Below are 17,776 nucleotides of genomic sequence, written 5' to 3'. Positions count from 1 at the left end.
AGCCTGTCATTGAAATGGTTATGTTGTGGGAGGCAGCTCAAGGTAAGGAACGTTCAACTGGGACCAGAAGCTGCTGGAGTACGTAAATAAGAGTGTGAGGAGGCAGGGAGGGACAAGCAAGGGAGGTGGTGGGAAAAGGCACTGGGCTTCCGGGCCAAGAAGAACATGGCAAACTCAGGGAAAAGGGTGCCTGTCTCAGGATGGAACGCAGCCTTGTACCATGAGATGTAGGCCGCGTTTCTCTAATTGGCTGGCACCCTGCGTGCTAATGACAGATCACTGGTGGACCAGAGATTTAAACTCTTGCCTTGCAAGTGAGCAGCCACAGGACCTTTCAGTTTGATCCCCCTTGTCAACGATATCCTATTATTTATTTTGCCCCACACATTATTAATTCTAATTTAGAAATGTTCTGTTCAATATAAAGTGATCTTCAGGGTAAGTTACTTAGAGAGTGTTCCATTACAGGGAAGTGCTATGAAATGTTATTTGTACAAGTATAAACACTATACAGTAGCTACTTATACCTTTAGAGGCAGATTCTGGTAGGGCATCCATAGCCTAGGGGGACTGACTCCGGCCACAGAATGCCATCATTGACCTAAATATGTACATTTACTTAATTCGATCCCTCATCACGAGTAATGCTCATAGGGCAACTGGCAAACCCAGGCACTGTAGCCACACCACCTATCAAATGGCAGCCTACCGCTCCCAAATAGTCATGCCTTTCATAGTTGTCCGCCATAGACAAGAAAGACTCTTTTGCTCTGATTTTGTACAAGTATGCTCATCATTCATTCTGTGTGTAGTCTAAAGCGCTCGTCGGAGTAAAGTGGAGTACAATAGTCTCCAGCTACCCACCAACACAGAGCACCCATACTGTATTCTGTGAACAATGTCAATATTAAGGTTTGAGACAGGATTTCCCAAGATTATGCTTTGCCATCTAGAACTTGTAGTCCTGGATTAATGAAGGCCAAATCAGGAGTATCAGTTGCTGCTGGATAAGTCTCTCCAGAATGGAAAATGCTATGTCGGTTTGTTCTTTGCTCCTATAAATATCTTAATTGCACCGACTTTTTCAGAGTCATCTGGTACCCTTACTTCACTATATTCACACTCTGACAGCGCTGTGTCTGCAAGGGTTGATCCAGACATTACTTGACTACTCATCTGTCTACATTTTGCATCCCAAAATACCCCTCAAGCCATATAAGAGGAACTGCCCAGCTTTACACACAGTAATTAAACTACTTTCAGGGAGGTGACCAAGAACATTTGCATGTGCAATGTAGAAAGTAGGTGTGACTATCCTGTTGAGGCAGTATGCGAGCTATGCCAACCTTTACTGACCACACCTTCTTCCTCTGGAAGGACAAGGTTAGCCATCTTATTACAAATGGCTTGTAAGATGTTTGGGTATGTTAGAAATATTTAATCAGCTCATTCTTGCCCTAAGGGAAAACAACTAAAACAGAAGTAGAGCAATGTTAGAGACCTCTGTCGCCAGCTCCTATGGTTGCTCCCTTTTTTCAAGTCAAGTGTTCAAACAACTACACTACCAATGCTGTGTCCTTGAATCATGTACAAGAGTACATGAACTTTGTAAAAGAACACAATGGGCCTCATTACAAGGTTACCGGTCTGGGAACTACGTTACCAGTAAGCATGCCAGTACCGTAGTTCCCAGACCGGCAAACTACGAGTTTTGCTTGCGGGTGCCTTTGCAGCCATCAGGTCTGACCTGGCGGCTGCAAAGGCACCCGCGAGCAGAGCACGTCGGATGCACCGGCACCATTCACGAATCGTGCCGGTGCATCCAGCTTCCCCATTCCCCTGGAATGGGCAATTACCGGATCCGCCGGGGTTGTAATACCCCGGTAATTGCCCATTCCAGGGCACCGGAAAAATGACGACTCCGGCGGCACCGTCCCTGTATTACAGGCACGGCTACCGCCAGAGTCGTAATGAGGCCCAATGCATCAGAATGCACCATCACCCCACACTCCATTTGTGAAAGGCATGTTGTTATTTGTTTACCCTCCGCATTAATAGTAATTCTTAGCAAAGTCTACACATAAATAGTGATGAAGTAAACACTTAAGTGATGTGCAGATTCAGGCAGGACTGCTCTATTTCGTAAAAAATAAAACAAAAGCAAACAGTACAGGCTTCTGAAGTCCTTCGCCTGAATTTTGCTTAAAATGTAAAAGGTTATTTTGTACAAATCTGGCAATAAACACCTATTACGTTTAAATGATTCTGTTCATATAATTATATTTTTTTTATTCTATCCACCAATAGAATTAATTAATAATATGAACACTCGGCTTTGGTAGGTGATGGGAACTGGGGATGGGAGTGCTGCAGGTACTTCATCCATTAATCACAGTGAGTGTCAACGTTTCCTGCTCTTTTCATTTTGTTGTTGTTGTTCTCTTTTCCTTTTGCTGTTTTCAAATGCTACCTTCTGTTGCTCTGACTTTTTTATTTTGAAAAAACATTTAAAAACAAAAGAGTAGACAAGCATTGGTCATCTAGTTGGACTGAATTGTTGCCACCCACTTCAGTTGTTGGAAAGATTATATGTTGCTCATGGCCCGTTCAAACACCCTACCAATGCAGTGGCATTACCATGGAGTGAGGGGGGAAAAGAGCAATGGGTGAACTAGCCAAGTCATCCAGAGGGAGGACAGTTGCCACAGCAACAAATTGACACTGTTAGTGTTCAACCATGCCCTTGCACAATCACAGGCAATTGGCAGGTGGTCATCTTGAACTTAGGAAAATGAAAAATAGGCAAAGAAGTAGAGTAATGGTGGAGAGATTCGAACCCAGATCACAGGGCTGTTGCCTTTTAGTGTTTACTTCTAACAACCCCCTATTTTCTAGATTTATTTTTGTTTGCCCAAGCTGTTTACAAAAATCAAACCGTGTTTTTTGATTGTAAGTCATTTGAGCTCATCACCCTTAGATTTAACAAGTACAGCCCTGACGGGGAGAATTACATCTAGCTTAGAATGCTGCACTCTTTTTTAAAGTTCCTGTCTGTTGCTCTCATGCATAGTGGTGAGACTTTGGAACTCTCCTCCAAAGGAAATACGAACAACAGAAGATCACCTAAAAATAAAAATCAGGAAACTGTTAAACACATGGCTCTTTAACTTACCAAGCGAAAGAGGGAACACCAGCGAAGGAAAACCACCAACACAATACAATAAGAAACTCCAAAACTGGATCACCAGAGAAATAAAACACTCAACCGCAAACACCAACGACTCAGACAGTCGACGAACCCTTCTAACAACTCTCTAATTCTCTGCATACCCGCCACCCAACACTGAAGAAACCAGACACATACCTTTGCCACAAAAACACAGCAAACTACAAGCACACTACTGGCTCTCCACACGACGCACATAATTCACCTTTGTACAACCACCCACCAAAAACCACACAACGTGGACCAACCAAAAACAAACTAGCACACAGTGACCGGTTTTTCGGAACTGAAGCTAACGACAGCACCTCAATGATGCTCTCTTGGCCTTTCCCTCTCAATCCAACTAACTAACCCATGCCAAACACCTTCTTTGTCAGATCTGCCTGGGTGCCTGGAGACCAGAAAAGTGGCAACGGCGTGTGGTAGAAATCACAACAACATTACATAACATATACCACCAATCTCCTGGTTGTACACCTTGTACATGTACATGCCCATGCATGCTTAAGCACAGCACTGTGCATCACTATTCACCAATAATGCCTGCACTATAGTAGGCTTCAAGGAAACTGTGTTTTAATTGTGAGTCCCTGTCCATACCTCTACATTACCAATGCCCGGGTTTAGATGCTTGTACATGCGTATATAAGCTTAGACATGGCATAGTGAGCCACTTTGGACACGGGTGACTGTTGTATGCGTGTAGTGCATTGACGTAGAGCGGTAGAAGTCGTTTTGTTTTAGGCCTATCGACGATTGGGAAAAAACGAAATACATGTATGGGAGTTCTCATGATGAAATGCAGGGCATCATAGCGCTTGAAAGAGCACATTGTGTGTCGTATGAGATTACAAATGTCAGTAACTAGTGTTGTAATGTGTTCCTCTGCACTAGATGGGACTTGAAATCCAGGGCTGTCGTCTGTTCTCAATATGGAAAGTAAAGCAGTGAGGTTTTAAAGTATTTTCCATGAGAACTAAGTGGTTGCATAGAGTGGATGGGTGAAACACTCCCAAACAATATGCCAGAGTGCTTGGATTATATGTTGGCCTTGACAAGGGGGTGCATCAGAGCATGGCATGAATGGGACCAGAGCCAGCAAGGAGGGTGGGGGGATAGGAGGGGGTTAGCAAACTATTAAACAAGTTCTAGGTGATCCAATGCAAGGTCAAAGTAGGGACAAAGACCTAAACAATCACCTCCTGGAGCTTGAAACGCCAGTCTCCAACACCACATCAGTCTAAAGAATACATGGTGCAAGGAGTAGATTGAATTGCTTCACAGTAGCGCCACAGCACCATTACACTTGTCAAATTAAATGGTACTCATTTTATAGACTAAGCATGAAAGGCAAAAAAGGCCCTGACAAAATCGAACACATGCATGCATGTTCCACAAACATCTCTGGAGATCTACATGTATGCAGACCTGCTTAAATGCGATTAACCCGCCTAATGAGCACAAGTAACACTTTTTGTCTTCTGACACATGCCATTATAACAGTAATGTGCATGAAAAAAACTACCGAATATGAAAGGTCTAAGGCTAGTAAAGCAGTTTTAACACTACCAATTTCCCCATAACATACCTAATTCACTCAAAATCATACTTCTTACATACATGCTGAAACTTAGTTCTCAAATAATACACTGTAGGTCCTCTAGTTTTATCTCACGTCTATTTGTGTTCCTGTACACATTATAAATACAGAACATCAAGGACCAGAAGGCAGCATAACATGCACCTAAAAGTCAGTACTGGCTGGTCAAATCGGCTACACCTGGGACAACTCGAGATCTCAGCAAACTCTCCTATGTGTTGCTCTACTTAAGACTTAGGCACAGGCCATCAGAGCCTGTGCGATAAAATCAGGTGCGCATTGTCAATGACTGATACATGTAACTTGCTGTTATGCATGATGTGCAGAACATTTGTAGCATCACAAAAGTGGAGAAACACGCATCGAACAATCAGGCCTCATACCCTACCAGGTTTTTCAGGTGTTTTAACTTTGTGATTCTACTCACTTACAAAGCCATATGCGAGCATTGAAACACAGATCCCCTGTCTGAATGCGAATGACCAACATATTGCACTCAACAGGAGGAGGGACTTGTTAGCGAAAACAGCCACAGTCTTTTTTTGGCAAAGTGCAAGCCCTGCAAGTGGACCCTCATGGCAGATCTTGAGAAGGCAGTAAATACTCCAAAAAGTTGCAACCTGCCCGAAAGTCTGTTTATTTTCACTGCAAAGCCAGTAGGAGAGGCATGCTACCCCTTTTGACCCAGATGTGGTTCACCACTGGGCTTGAACTCAAATACGCTGAACTAATTAACGCCAGGAATGTCCAACTCCAGGCCTCGAGGGCCAGAAACATGTTGGATTTTCAAGATACTCCTCATTAATATTCATGAGATAAATGTACATACAATGATTTTAAATGATTTTTGCTCATGAATATTAATGAGGGATAGCCTGAAAACATGTCAGGATTCTGGCCCTTGAGGCCTGGAGTTGCACAACTAAATTAACCTCAAAACTCAGGTATAGCAATGCTTTTTAGTACAAGCAAGAACATATTAACAACCAACTGGCTTGGTGCTCATTTTAAAAACATAGAACGATGAAAGGCTGAGTTGGCCATGAAGTGATAAGAACATGTGGCTTTGATATTAGACAGCTTCTACAATGGTAGTGCTTTCTAGTTCAGGTGGTCATCGGACTCTGAGCTATCATCTGCTCCCTTTTAACCATTGTTCAATGCAAGTGAACTCTGATGAGTACATGATATATGATATATGATATGATATGGCATTTGTAACGCGCCTATACACAAGTGTTTCTAAGGTGCTCCTCAAGCTCACCCATGATCTTTACATGCATTTAGTTTGCCACGATGGCAGCATCACAGTTCTAGGTTGAGGAAAACGCACCTGCACATTTCGGTTGAGGCTAATCGCCGGCATGAAGACACCATCAAGGTTTTCAAAAGCTGCAGGGCCTTGTTTCTGTCCATTGATAAAGAACTGAAGCACGTGCTTGTTCAGGTCTAAGAGAACGCCAACAGTGGAGCCCTTGAAGACACCACCTTCTGACCTGAGGAGGATAAGAGGCAAAATGACTATGCATTAGGTGGCATTGTTCATCATAGTGTTAGAAGCCCACAATAGTCACAGAGTTCTATTTCTGGGTTACATGATTTCAGAGACGAAAAGCTAAAACACTATGTAGCAATAAACATCTGTAAAAATAGGGATTGGGTGTGAGGAATATTTCTCAGTAATCTCTCTCTCTCTCTCTCTCTCTCTCTCTCTCTCCCGCCCTCTCTCTCCCTTTCCACCGTCCCCCCCCATTGGGTGAGGTAATTCATTAACATATCCCCAGAGCCGTTAGGGCAAATTAGATACATGCCAGGTTCTCAGTAAAGGGAAAGAGCACCACACACGTGTGTGTGTGTGAGTGTGCGAGAGAGAGCTGGACTCCAGTGTGTGAGAGTGGGACCCCTGTCTGTGGAGAGACACCGCTATAGCCATGCAAGAAGTGGGGGTTAGTGTCCTGTCAGAAGCTAGTGTGCATATGTATGTTTGGAATGGGGTAGGGAATAACGGGGAGCTCATATTTTGGCCTCTACAAAGACCAACTCTACTAATTCGGAAATTGGCCTGCCACACTGATGCATCACAGTTGCCATTAAATAGTCTAGTACTCCAGCCAGACCTCACCATGGGAGACAGTGTCAGCAGCCTGACATTAAGCCTCTCAGGGAGATACTTAGACATACAACAGAGACAGAATGGACATTGGACAAATATTGACTCCATTAGGGTCATTTTTCAGGTGAGGCAGATCGGTAGAAGTGGCCAAAAACACAAATTCCTCCACTTTTACCTAGCCACCTCAGTTATGTGCAATAATGTTTGAATTGGGTAGCGGGGCATTGTTCAAATTCTTGTCTCCAATTCCCTTTCAAATGTGGCTACATTAATGCCACCATGGATTTATATATTATTCAGAACTATACATTCCAAGGCTCGCAACAATTCCCTCCAATCCCCCAGGTGGATTTATAATGTATGTATTAACAAGTATATATATATATATATATATATATATATATATATATACATACATACATACATACATACATATACACACACACACACACACACACAAAACACATTCAATACCAAACTTTTAACATTCAAATAAATTATGCAACTTGCTATAGCATATATTACATGGCCTGCGGTAGTGGCCATGTAGTTATGGTTAAGTTGCTAAACCCATAGGAAGAGCACTTTTTGGGCGGCTTATAATTTCGCTCCCCCTGGACGAATCCTCAGCAAACTTTGCAAGAAAAGTATATGGCCCACTCTGAATTTGCAAAGTTTGGTGAGGTTTGGTCAATGGGGGGCAAAGTTATAGGGGGGTCCCAAAATGTCTTTTTTTCCCATAGACATAATGGGGAAAAACTTTGCTCACGCCTACAGCCCAAACTGCTGGACGGTTTTTCACCAAATGTGCGGTAGGAGTGGCGGCTTGGTCATTTTTTTAAATGTCCAAAATGTAAGTCAAAAGAATTAGTGATATCTGTGTCCGCTCTGCGGACACACGTCCCTGTTCGCTCCGCGGACAGGACACTGATTGGCTAATCGGCTTGCGTCATGTCTGCGGACACACAACATATTCTCTGATTGGCTGGGATGAGGCGTGAGGTGCGTCACATTTTCTCGATGCGCCCGCCATCTTGGATTCGTGGACGGCGGCCGCTGTCCGCGGACATCGCAGTAAAAACATATAAAAAACACAACTTTTCACTTGTCAAACTTATCAAATAATCTCTGGGGAGCTGAGGGGTGATGAGGATGGGATGGGATATGGCTGCAAGAAGCAAAAAAACAGGTGTTTTTTGCCACGAAAGTCTGAGAACAGTTCGGATGCTGGCGAACAGTCCTGTGAAGTTCGGGGACACTTCAGATGTTTGGGGGCAGGTTTTGGATGGCTTATAACTTTGGCGCTACTTAATGAAAATGCATGAAATTTCGCACTTATATTCCTGACCTGATCCCGAATGAGTTTGCAAAGTGTGGTGGGATTCTGTCAAGAGGGGGAAAAACTAGAGGGGCGTCCCAAAATTATGCAAAGGCTTATAAATGAGGTGCCATTTGACTAATTTACACTTAATATAGCAAACTGATAATAGATCTAGATATAAATGTTTTTGCGAAGTTTGGTAGGATTTTGTCAAGAGGGGCCAAAATTAGAGGGGAGTCCCACAATAATGTAAAGGCTTATAAATGAGGTTCCATCTGTCGAACTTACACTTAATTTGGCAAACTGATAATAGATCTAGATATAAATGTTTTTGCGAAGTTTGGTAGGATTTTGTCAAGAGGGAGCAGAATTAGAGGGGGGGTCCCAAAATATTGTAAAGGCTTATAAATGTGGTGCCATTTCATAAATCTACAAAAAGGTTTGCAAAAAGATTATAGATCTAGATATAAATGTTTTTGTAAAGTCTGAATGGATTTTGTCAAGTGGGGGCTAGGTTATATGACGTTTGTATGTGCATACATTTGACACTTTTGACAAAATAAAACATGGGTGTATTTCCAGCAAACCTTTGTAAGGAGCATTGGCAAGGACCTGAAAGCATGGTTTTGCAAATGTGTGCATGTTTTATTTTTTGACAAGTGTCATAATGTAGGTACAAAAAATAGTGATATATCTTTGGTGACTGAGGTGTAGCCTGTGGCCATGGGCAGTGGCCAGATTGTCCAGGTCACAGAATAAGATCATGATCTGGACAATCTGGCTACTGGCCATGACCACGAGGGACAACACATGGGGTTAAAGTGGCCATGTCCACTTGGGACTGGCTTTGTGGTGAAGTTATTCGAAATTGGGATAGATTTGAATGGGAATAAAAATGTGCTCGTGGTAATAAGGTCACAGGGTTCTCTTTTCGCCTTCTACAGGCTTCCATGGAAAGCGAAGAAGGGCCCTGTATGGAACCCCACCTTCCCTTTCCATGGTTGTCAACAATGACATTTGTGATGTCATCTTTGATGTCCTGGGTGTTAGTCTTAGCAGTGCACGGTGGTGGCTCGAGTTACGGTTGCTTAGCTTACCATAACTGGTGAATTTCCAGGGTTTTTTGGTTTTACTTGTAACCATAACGTCCCTTTAAACCTTTAAAAGAGGTTTTTCATTGTATTTCATTGGTTTTTATTAGTGCACCTTAACCATGACGTCCCCTTAACAAAGTATTTTCATTAAATATATATATATATATATATATATATATATATATATATATACAGGTGTTGATCTCTGTGGCACCACGTAGATTTATGCCCATCACCACAGTCCATTCATTCTCCACACCCAAATCAAAATCACATTACAAAGTGCAGAGACATGCATGGAAATCTTACCTTCTCACTTATAAGGTGGCAGAAGAATGCAGCCCAGAGACAGCAGAGACTGACTGGGGTTGGGTTTTAGAAAGGGGCCCAAGGGGTGGATGCAAAGGAGTGGGGCGATGCTGGGGGAAGGGAATTAATTCAAGTAATTCAAAAGAGAGATGGGCGGGCCTGAAACTATTAAACACTAGCTTTGAGACTGTGGCTAAAAAAGGGCTTTTCTATTTGCCCAAACAGATTTTATATATATATATATATATATATATATATATATATATATATATATATATATATATACCATGCACTATATTGTCGCTATTGAGGGATGGTGTCACATATTTGGGACAATGCGCCGTGAGCTTTTGAGTTTGGTGATTAGGGGAGGGGCAATGCAAAGTAAGATTGCATAATGTACAGTGCTCTGGACCCAGGCATGTTGACTTACTGAGCACTATGTTGGCAGACCCATCGTTACTCTTTGTGGAGCCCTATTAGAAAAACTGGTGGATGAAACCTTTGTTTTTTTTGTGATTTCATTACCATCATAGACACCAAGGATTTTCTAAACAAAATAAATGGCATACTGCAGCAATCTTCGTTTCTATTGGCTACATTAGATGTGGCGTCCCTTTATACGTCAATCAAACATATCAACGGTCTACGAGCTTGTGAGTGCTTCCTCAACACAAGATCCATGATTCATCTACAACATGGGAAAAGGATTTTGGAGATGATCCATCACTGTCTCACAAATAACATATTTTTGTTTAATAAGGAGTTTTACATCCAACTCCGATGGATGGCCATGGACACCACATTTGCCCTCCCCCTACCCCCCCGTATGCTTACCTCACCATGGGGTGGTAGGAGAAATTTGTGGTATGGAACCCAGACAACAGTAGATATACAGATAAAATAGCACTTTGGCTACGCTACATTGATGATTTATTCATCATCATCATCTGGAAAGGCACTGCTGAAGAATGGCTGGGTTTTGTGAACATTTGAAATGTTAACCAGTTGAACTTGAAGTTCACAGAAAGCCACAACTAGACTGCTATTGTATTTTTGGATATTCTTGTTAAAGTGGAACAAGGTGAACTTACAACAGAACTTTACAGAAAACCTACAAGTTCCAATATACCACTGCACGTAACGAGCAACCATCCCACGGCCCTTAAGTGGAGTATACCGTATAGGGAGTTTATTAGAATTCGCAAGAATTGTTCTAAAATCGAAACTTTTGACACAGAATGTGCATTGATGGACAAAAAACTCCCGAATCGTGGATATCCCCATAAAGTTCTCGAAAGGGCGTACAACAAAGACTGAGAGAACGATCAGATTTCTCTTCTAATATCTAATTCAATTTTGAATGCGGCCAAAGAAGATAAAGATACGTGCTTGATTCTAACCTATGGCAATTTGGTTGAATGACATTCGCCAAATAACCAATAAACGTTTGCATGTGCTCAAATTAGATGAACATTTAGGTAACACCTTGGGCGACAAGATCAACATTACTTTTCGCAAATCTATGTCATTAAAAGATAGCCTGGTGTCAAGCTATATGAGCCTGAATGTCAACATCATGGCTGATTCTTGGTTGAGCAGAAGCATTCCAGGTTTTTACAGATGCACGAAATGCAAGGCATGCAAATATGCTACTAACACAACCAGCTACTGCCATCCTGTCTTTGCTACTGATAGTAAGATCATGTCTAAGATCACTTGCAACACTGTTTATGTGGTCTATGTACTTACTTGTCCTTGAAGAAAATTGTATGTTGGGAGCACTATTGGCAAATTAAAACTTAGAGTGCTCCCATATATATACGTGCCATCAAGAATGTTGATCCCACATACCCTATGGCAGTACATTTAAGAAAAAGCTAATGCAGGCAAATTGGATGGCTTTGCATTTTTTGGCATACACTCGGTTCCAGAATCACCTAGAGGAGGAAATCAAGAACTCCAATTGAGACAACTCGAGACCAAATGTATTTTGGATTTGGAAACAAAAAAAACCAGGGGACATAACCTGGATGAGGAACTGTACACCTTTTTGGGAACTTGAGGTTTATCCTCTTTCTGGGAAACCCATGTAGACACTCTATGAAATGTTCAGATTGTTTGGATCATCTGTATTTGATATTCTACTCTTGGAAGGTCTTGTAATTTTGGATATTGTTTTAGTCATCCTAATGGTTAATTTTTATCACATCTGTATCAAGTGTTTTTTTGTAATATGTCTGTTTGCTTTTGCAGATCCATATACTGTCTGAATCACTTTTTCATGTTGCGATTTGCACATATTTAATCCGTTTTGTATGTTATTGAGTATTTTATACTCTGTATTTTACTATTGATAAGCTGCATTGTTAATCTGTGTTTGTGTTTCTGTACTTTTATATTGTAACTTTTGCATTAGACACTTTATCTAAAGGTACGCTCATATTATTGGACACTGCATAACTTGTCCTTGGGTGTCATCTGTGTTAGACCTGGGCCTTGTTTTATTCTATCTTGTTGTTGGATGCCACTATAGGTCTACCAATTATGTGTATGATTTTTGCACTAAGCACTTTATAATGTTGTGACATTGTACATACACAACATATCTAGTATTCTGCAAAGACTTGCATATTCTGTACTCCATTGCCAATTTGCACATTGATTATGCTTCACGCTTGGGACTAACAGCCTAATGCCTGGACTACAATGCAATTTTTGCCTTATCAGTTTAGGATGCCTTTGCGGCACAATTGAATGGTGTCATCCACTTGTACTGATTGCCGACGATTCAAATGCATGCACTAAGATCGTTATACTATTGTAACTTTGCACATTTATTACTGCATTTGGCACTTTTGCAGAGCATTGCATATTTTGCAATTTTTTTGCCTATTTTCACATACTATGACTCACCTTGCTGAAAGTTGTATAATTGCACCGGAATGCACTGAGCGTGTCACTGCAACAGAGACCGCTGACCTTTATGGCCGCCTCCTCCGTAACTTTGCCTTAATCATCTGCTCTTGTTCACGGATAGTTGACAGCTACGCTTCCATGCTCTCAAGTTTTTATTTAAACGTACCCGACACGAACGAGAGAGCTATTAGCATAACAAACATGGAGGAGAAATGGCAAGCATGCAAGATGTGTACACATATTGCGCAATGTGCTTGACAGATGACCTATATATTTGCATTAGCGTATGCATCGCAATTCATTCCGCATCAATGCTACTTTCAGCACCAGGTCATTGGTTGATGTATAGAGTTTTCATTAATTCAGACATTACAATATGTAATATGTACAATAATTCCGACATTTGCAAAGCCAACAATGCATATACCATAGAGTTTACGAGAATTTCTCATTTGCAACCATAGAGTCGTGACATTATTTATAAGTCCTATGTTTATGTTGTTTTCCACAAATGTGATCAAGCAGTTTGCTAACCTGTGAAACGAGTCGTTGCCTGATTTCTTCTCTCCACGGCACCTACAATAAAGTAATTTTTTGCTGTGGACGGCGTGGTGAATCTCTTTTATGCAGACCAGTAGATTGCCCACTGCTTTGCTGCTCCCAGAAGTGTATTTAGGTACGCAGTTTGTCTCATATATATATACATATATATGCCATTCACTATATTGTCGGTATTGTGGGATGGTGTCACATATTTGGGACAATGCGCCATGAGCTTTTGAGTTTGGTGATTAGGGGAGGGGCAATGCAAAGTGAGACTGCAAAATGTACAGTGCTCTGGACCCAGGCATGTTGACTTATTAAGCACTATGTTACACACAACACAGTCACACCTCACAAGTTACATACAAAACACATGCAATGTCACACTTTTAACATTGAAATAAATTAGGCAACTTGGTACAGCATATATGTATGTTGATCTCTGTGGCAGCATGTAAGGGTGTTTATACGTTTGCCAGATCAATGCTTCCTACAGGGACCCCTTGTTGGAACACGTGGAGGTAACATGCAGGGATCTGCAGGGTTCAGTGTTTCTGAGGAACCTGGAAAAGAGTCACTTGCAGCCATCCCAGGACATTCAGAACATTGAGGCTCGATTTTGGGCAATGCCAGGGTGGGTATTGCTGCTGTTGGATCGGGCAATTTGTCTACAGCATCTCTTCAGGAGTCTGCTGTCATAAGACTTGGTGATGGTTAGGGAACTGCTCTGTGTGCAGGGTCATATGGTGGCCAGTGTGTTTGTGTTCCCATGGGAAAGGCTGCACATGCACCCATTGGTGCCGCACCTACTCAGGATTTGGACGAAGAACTCTCAGGCATATGGGGACATGATCACAATCACTCCAGAGCTGAGAGACCAAATTCAATGGTGGTTTGACAGGTAAAATCTCCAGGGGTGGAGGAGGGTTCTGCTGCAGCAGCCTTTGTCACATATAATGACCACAAATGTCAATGGCATACGCTGGGGAGCGGCTTTGGGGGAGCTAAGTTGCCAGGAGCGATAGACTCCCTTGCAGGCTGCTCGTTCCTCCAACCGGAGGGAACCTGCTGTGATTTTTAGGGCTTTTTGAGTCTTCTCACATTACATCAAAGGGTCATATGTTCTGGTGACGATGGATAACACGTCAAGCAAGGCCTATGTGAATTGCTAAGGTGGGGGAACTCGGTCCCTGGCTTTCGAGTTAGACTGCTGGGCAGAGAGAAACCAAGTGTCTGAGAGCAATGTATATCTGGGTGTGGACAATGACCAGGCTGCCCATTTGAGCAGGTTGTTTCCTTCATCCTATTTTCTGCAGCCCTAGACAGTGTTCCACCTGATCTGCAGAAGGTTCAGCTTGTCAGTGCTGGACCTGTTTGGCTCTCCTCAGGATGCTCAGCTTCCCAGTTTCTGTTCCAGGTTCCGATGTCCGAGGACCTGGGGAGTGGATGTCAAGATAATGCCCTGGCCAAAAGTGCTTCTCTATGCTTTTACACCTCTGCATCCAAGGGTGCTGGTCAAGATTAGAAATTCATAGCTGTAGGTGATTGTGTTGGCACCAGTGTGATTGATGCAGTCCTGGTATCCGGTACTGATCAAACTGGTGGTGGCTCCGGTTGTCTTCCCAGTGCGCTCTCATATACGTTCTCGGGGACACAAACCTCTCGCATATTGTGTTCGATGTTTGAAATTTGAGAGGCGGGAGTTGTGCAGGCAGGGGCTGTTAAAAAATCCAGAAGGCTTACCACACTAAAGATAAACTTTGGAATTACCTTGCACTGTCTTGTGTGACGAATCTGAGGAATTAGTCCTTTCTCGCCAAGGGGGAGCTGCCCCCTGTGAAACTACGGAGATGAACCCACCACTCAAAACATTCCCTAGGGGTTTGACAAGCAGGATCTCACTGGGAGTGACTCCTTGAGGGGCAAGGACTCTCAGTTGGACAACTTAGTAACATCTCCCTTAGCCCCATAGTCCCACATATGTTCTGCATACATGAGAACAGATCATAAATGTAATGGGGCCAGTGGTCGAAGTGGATGGGAGCAGTTGCGAGCGGTTCTCCTGTACTTTTTTTTTATTAAGTGTTACTGTTTCTATACGTTTATTTTAAAAAGAAACCATTCCGGAATAGTTTAGTTTTAAAATAAAAGTGTAGGAAGAAGTTGAAACCTGCCCTTCAGTGCACTGCACTGACCGTTCCCTTAAACAGCAGGCATATGTGTTTGTGTGTTTGTATTGTGTGTGGGAGGGGGCGTGACAATGGAGTTTGTGGGGAGCTGGGGCAGGCCAGTAGGGAACATAGCTTAATTACTTCTTTTTGTACACTTCGACCACTGAATGGGGCACTCACACAAGATTGGTTTGGCTGCTGACCCCTCATCAAAGAAGAAGCCCCAGGTCCAATAGGACAATATCTCTCAATGTAGAGATTGGCATATAAGGGACAACACCCTTACCTGGAGAGAGAGGAGCTGATGTGAATCCAGCCAACACAAAGGAAGCCCGCCAGAGCAGACGTCGCTGCTACATTGTGGAGACAACGTAGCCTGGGGGCAGGACCACCACAGCTACTTGGTGGGTTGGAGACCCTGCACAAAGCTGCTGAGCCCAGGTGTGTCAGAGAACCGAAGCTTCAGGGACTATTTTGGCGAGAGACCAAGCCACGACCAACGCAAGAGACCGGCATTCCGGAGAAAAGGCAGCTACAACAGGACGCAATGACCAAGGTCCAGAGCAAGAAAGTTCCACCACAGACAGAGAAATTGCCGCCTCCATAAAGGAGAATTCAGAACAACAGGTACATGGTATACAATAAGAGGCAAGAGGCGGGAGATTGAGCTCCATGAAACTACACAAAGGACTCTGAGTAACAAAGCCATTCAAGTAGCTCAAGAGCCAGGGGGCCTAACGAAGCATAGAAAATAAACTCCAACTAAGGGATTCAAATCTCCCAAACAAAAGAGGGGATTATTAGAAATCAGGCGATAAATGAATCCCTAAAAGGGGGTGTAGCATGGTAACATCTGCTGCTACATTAGTGTGGAATCTGCAGGGATTCTGGAAGGAGAATGTGGAGGTGGAGAGGAGAACACAGAGAAGAGACGGTTGGAGAGACTGAAGCATCTTCCTTCAGAGACTCCTCTCATATCCCCTTTTATATATCTATATCTTAATACCTAAGTGTAACAATAAATGCTTTATTAATTATAACACTTGCACCTCATTTATACTACATTTGGCGACGAGGGAGTGAAACAGTAACTGTTTTAGTGAAGAGAAGAAATTGAAGCCTGCAGGTGAGCGTGAAAGATCCCTGCCCCCACCCCTCCATGCATAATCAAGGAAATCGGCAAGCCTATCCATAACGAGCAAGTCACTGTGTTTGTTATATTTGCTGAGCTAAACTCACGATTGCAGTTGGGGATACGCGCGAGCGTCTGTAGCAGCGTATTGAATATAAACACTGCCCCGAGCTGATCGCGAGCTCGCAGTGTAAAGCTTTCTGCTTTAAAGAAAAGGACCTGCAACGTCGTGACGTACGTTGCATGCGGGCGGCCATTTTAAGTTTCATAAACAAAACGGCTGCAGCTATCGTGATTGCAGTAACAAGGCCCAAACTTCATGGATAGATTTTGAGCGTCTGAAGGAATTAAATTAAACAAATTTAATTTATAACTGCTAAGCGGGTGGCAGTGCTAATTTAGACTGTAAAAAAAGAAAAGAAAAATTTTTTTTTTTGTAAATGAGATTCGAGTGATCTGCTCCTACTCGTCTCAGTATCAACACAGTAGTGAGCAGTAAGGACATACAATAATTGGGAATATATGATAATAGTTAACAATTGTATTGTATATAAGAATAAAAGAGCTGTACAGTGCTGTTACAAGGAAGCCTACAGAAATCATTAGTAACAGAGGAGCAGGTGACCAGTCCCCAGCTGGCAATATGACAATGCACACTGTCCCACCACCAGCCATGTTTCTGCTTGTAGCTGGAGCACCTAATTTGCCATGGAAGAGATGGTTGAAGTCATTCGAGCACTATGCTTCAGTGGTTTGTGGAACAAACTACAGTGTGGAGAGAAAAAAGTCACTGTTACTTCATTGTTTGGGACCAGCAGGACAGGAAAAGTATGAGGACTTGCCAAACTTACCTGATGATGAAGGGGATATGAATGAATATGAAAAATGTGTTGCCAAATTGAATAAATACTATGAAAAGAAATTGAGTACAATCTTGGAAAGGTATAAGTTTGGTAAGAGGTTGCAAGAAAGTGGAGTGAGCGTGGAACAATTTATAACTGTCCTGAGAAAGTTAGCAAAGAATTGCAAATTTGGGCTACAATTAGATGAAAGACTCAGAGATCAATTCATGCTGGAGTGTAATAGTGCTAAAATTAGAGAGAGACTTTGGGCTGAAAACGATCCTGATTTGGATGTAGTACTGCGTATAGCCAAAGAGGTTGAACATATGGAGAATTGTGTCAAAACGCTTGAGGATAGAGTGAAGAATACCACTCTGAAGCCAGAAAATCCTATTAATGCAATTCAAATGACAAAAGTTGACAATGGGTACAACCAAAATGCTGTGGTGAAACGGAAGGAGGAGCCCAAGATGCAAAGCACTTACAGATACAGTAATGATGTAAAA

At 42.5% G+C, this 17,776-nt stretch overlaps 1 protein-coding gene across 3 annotated transcripts in view; it reads right to left on the bottom strand.

Moving 5' to 3' along the window:
• TRIM67 (tripartite motif containing 67) overlaps positions 1–17,776 on the bottom strand; it is a 480,288-nt gene that overhangs the window by 31,210 nt on the left and 431,302 nt on the right. For all 3 annotated transcript variants that reach the window (XR_011260520.1, XM_069606899.1, XM_069606900.1), the window contains exon 9: positions 6,160–6,322. Coding sequence is in view for 2 of the 3 variants with exons in the window: in XM_069606899.1 (XP_069463000.1) it covers positions 6,160–6,322 (163 nt within the window). In the remaining variant the exon portion in view is untranslated. The remainder of the gene's footprint in view (positions 1–6,159; positions 6,323–17,776) is intronic.

The sequence above is a fragment of the Ambystoma mexicanum genome, chromosome 4p (genome assembly GCF_040938575.1).
Source record: "Ambystoma mexicanum isolate Mex_15411 chromosome 4p, UKY_AmexF1_1, whole genome shotgun sequence".
Classification (NCBI taxonomy): Eukaryota; Metazoa; Chordata; class Amphibia; order Caudata; family Ambystomatidae; genus Ambystoma; species Ambystoma mexicanum.
Note: the sequence above shows the minus strand (reverse complement) of the source record. Positions and strands in the feature narration are given on the sequence as shown.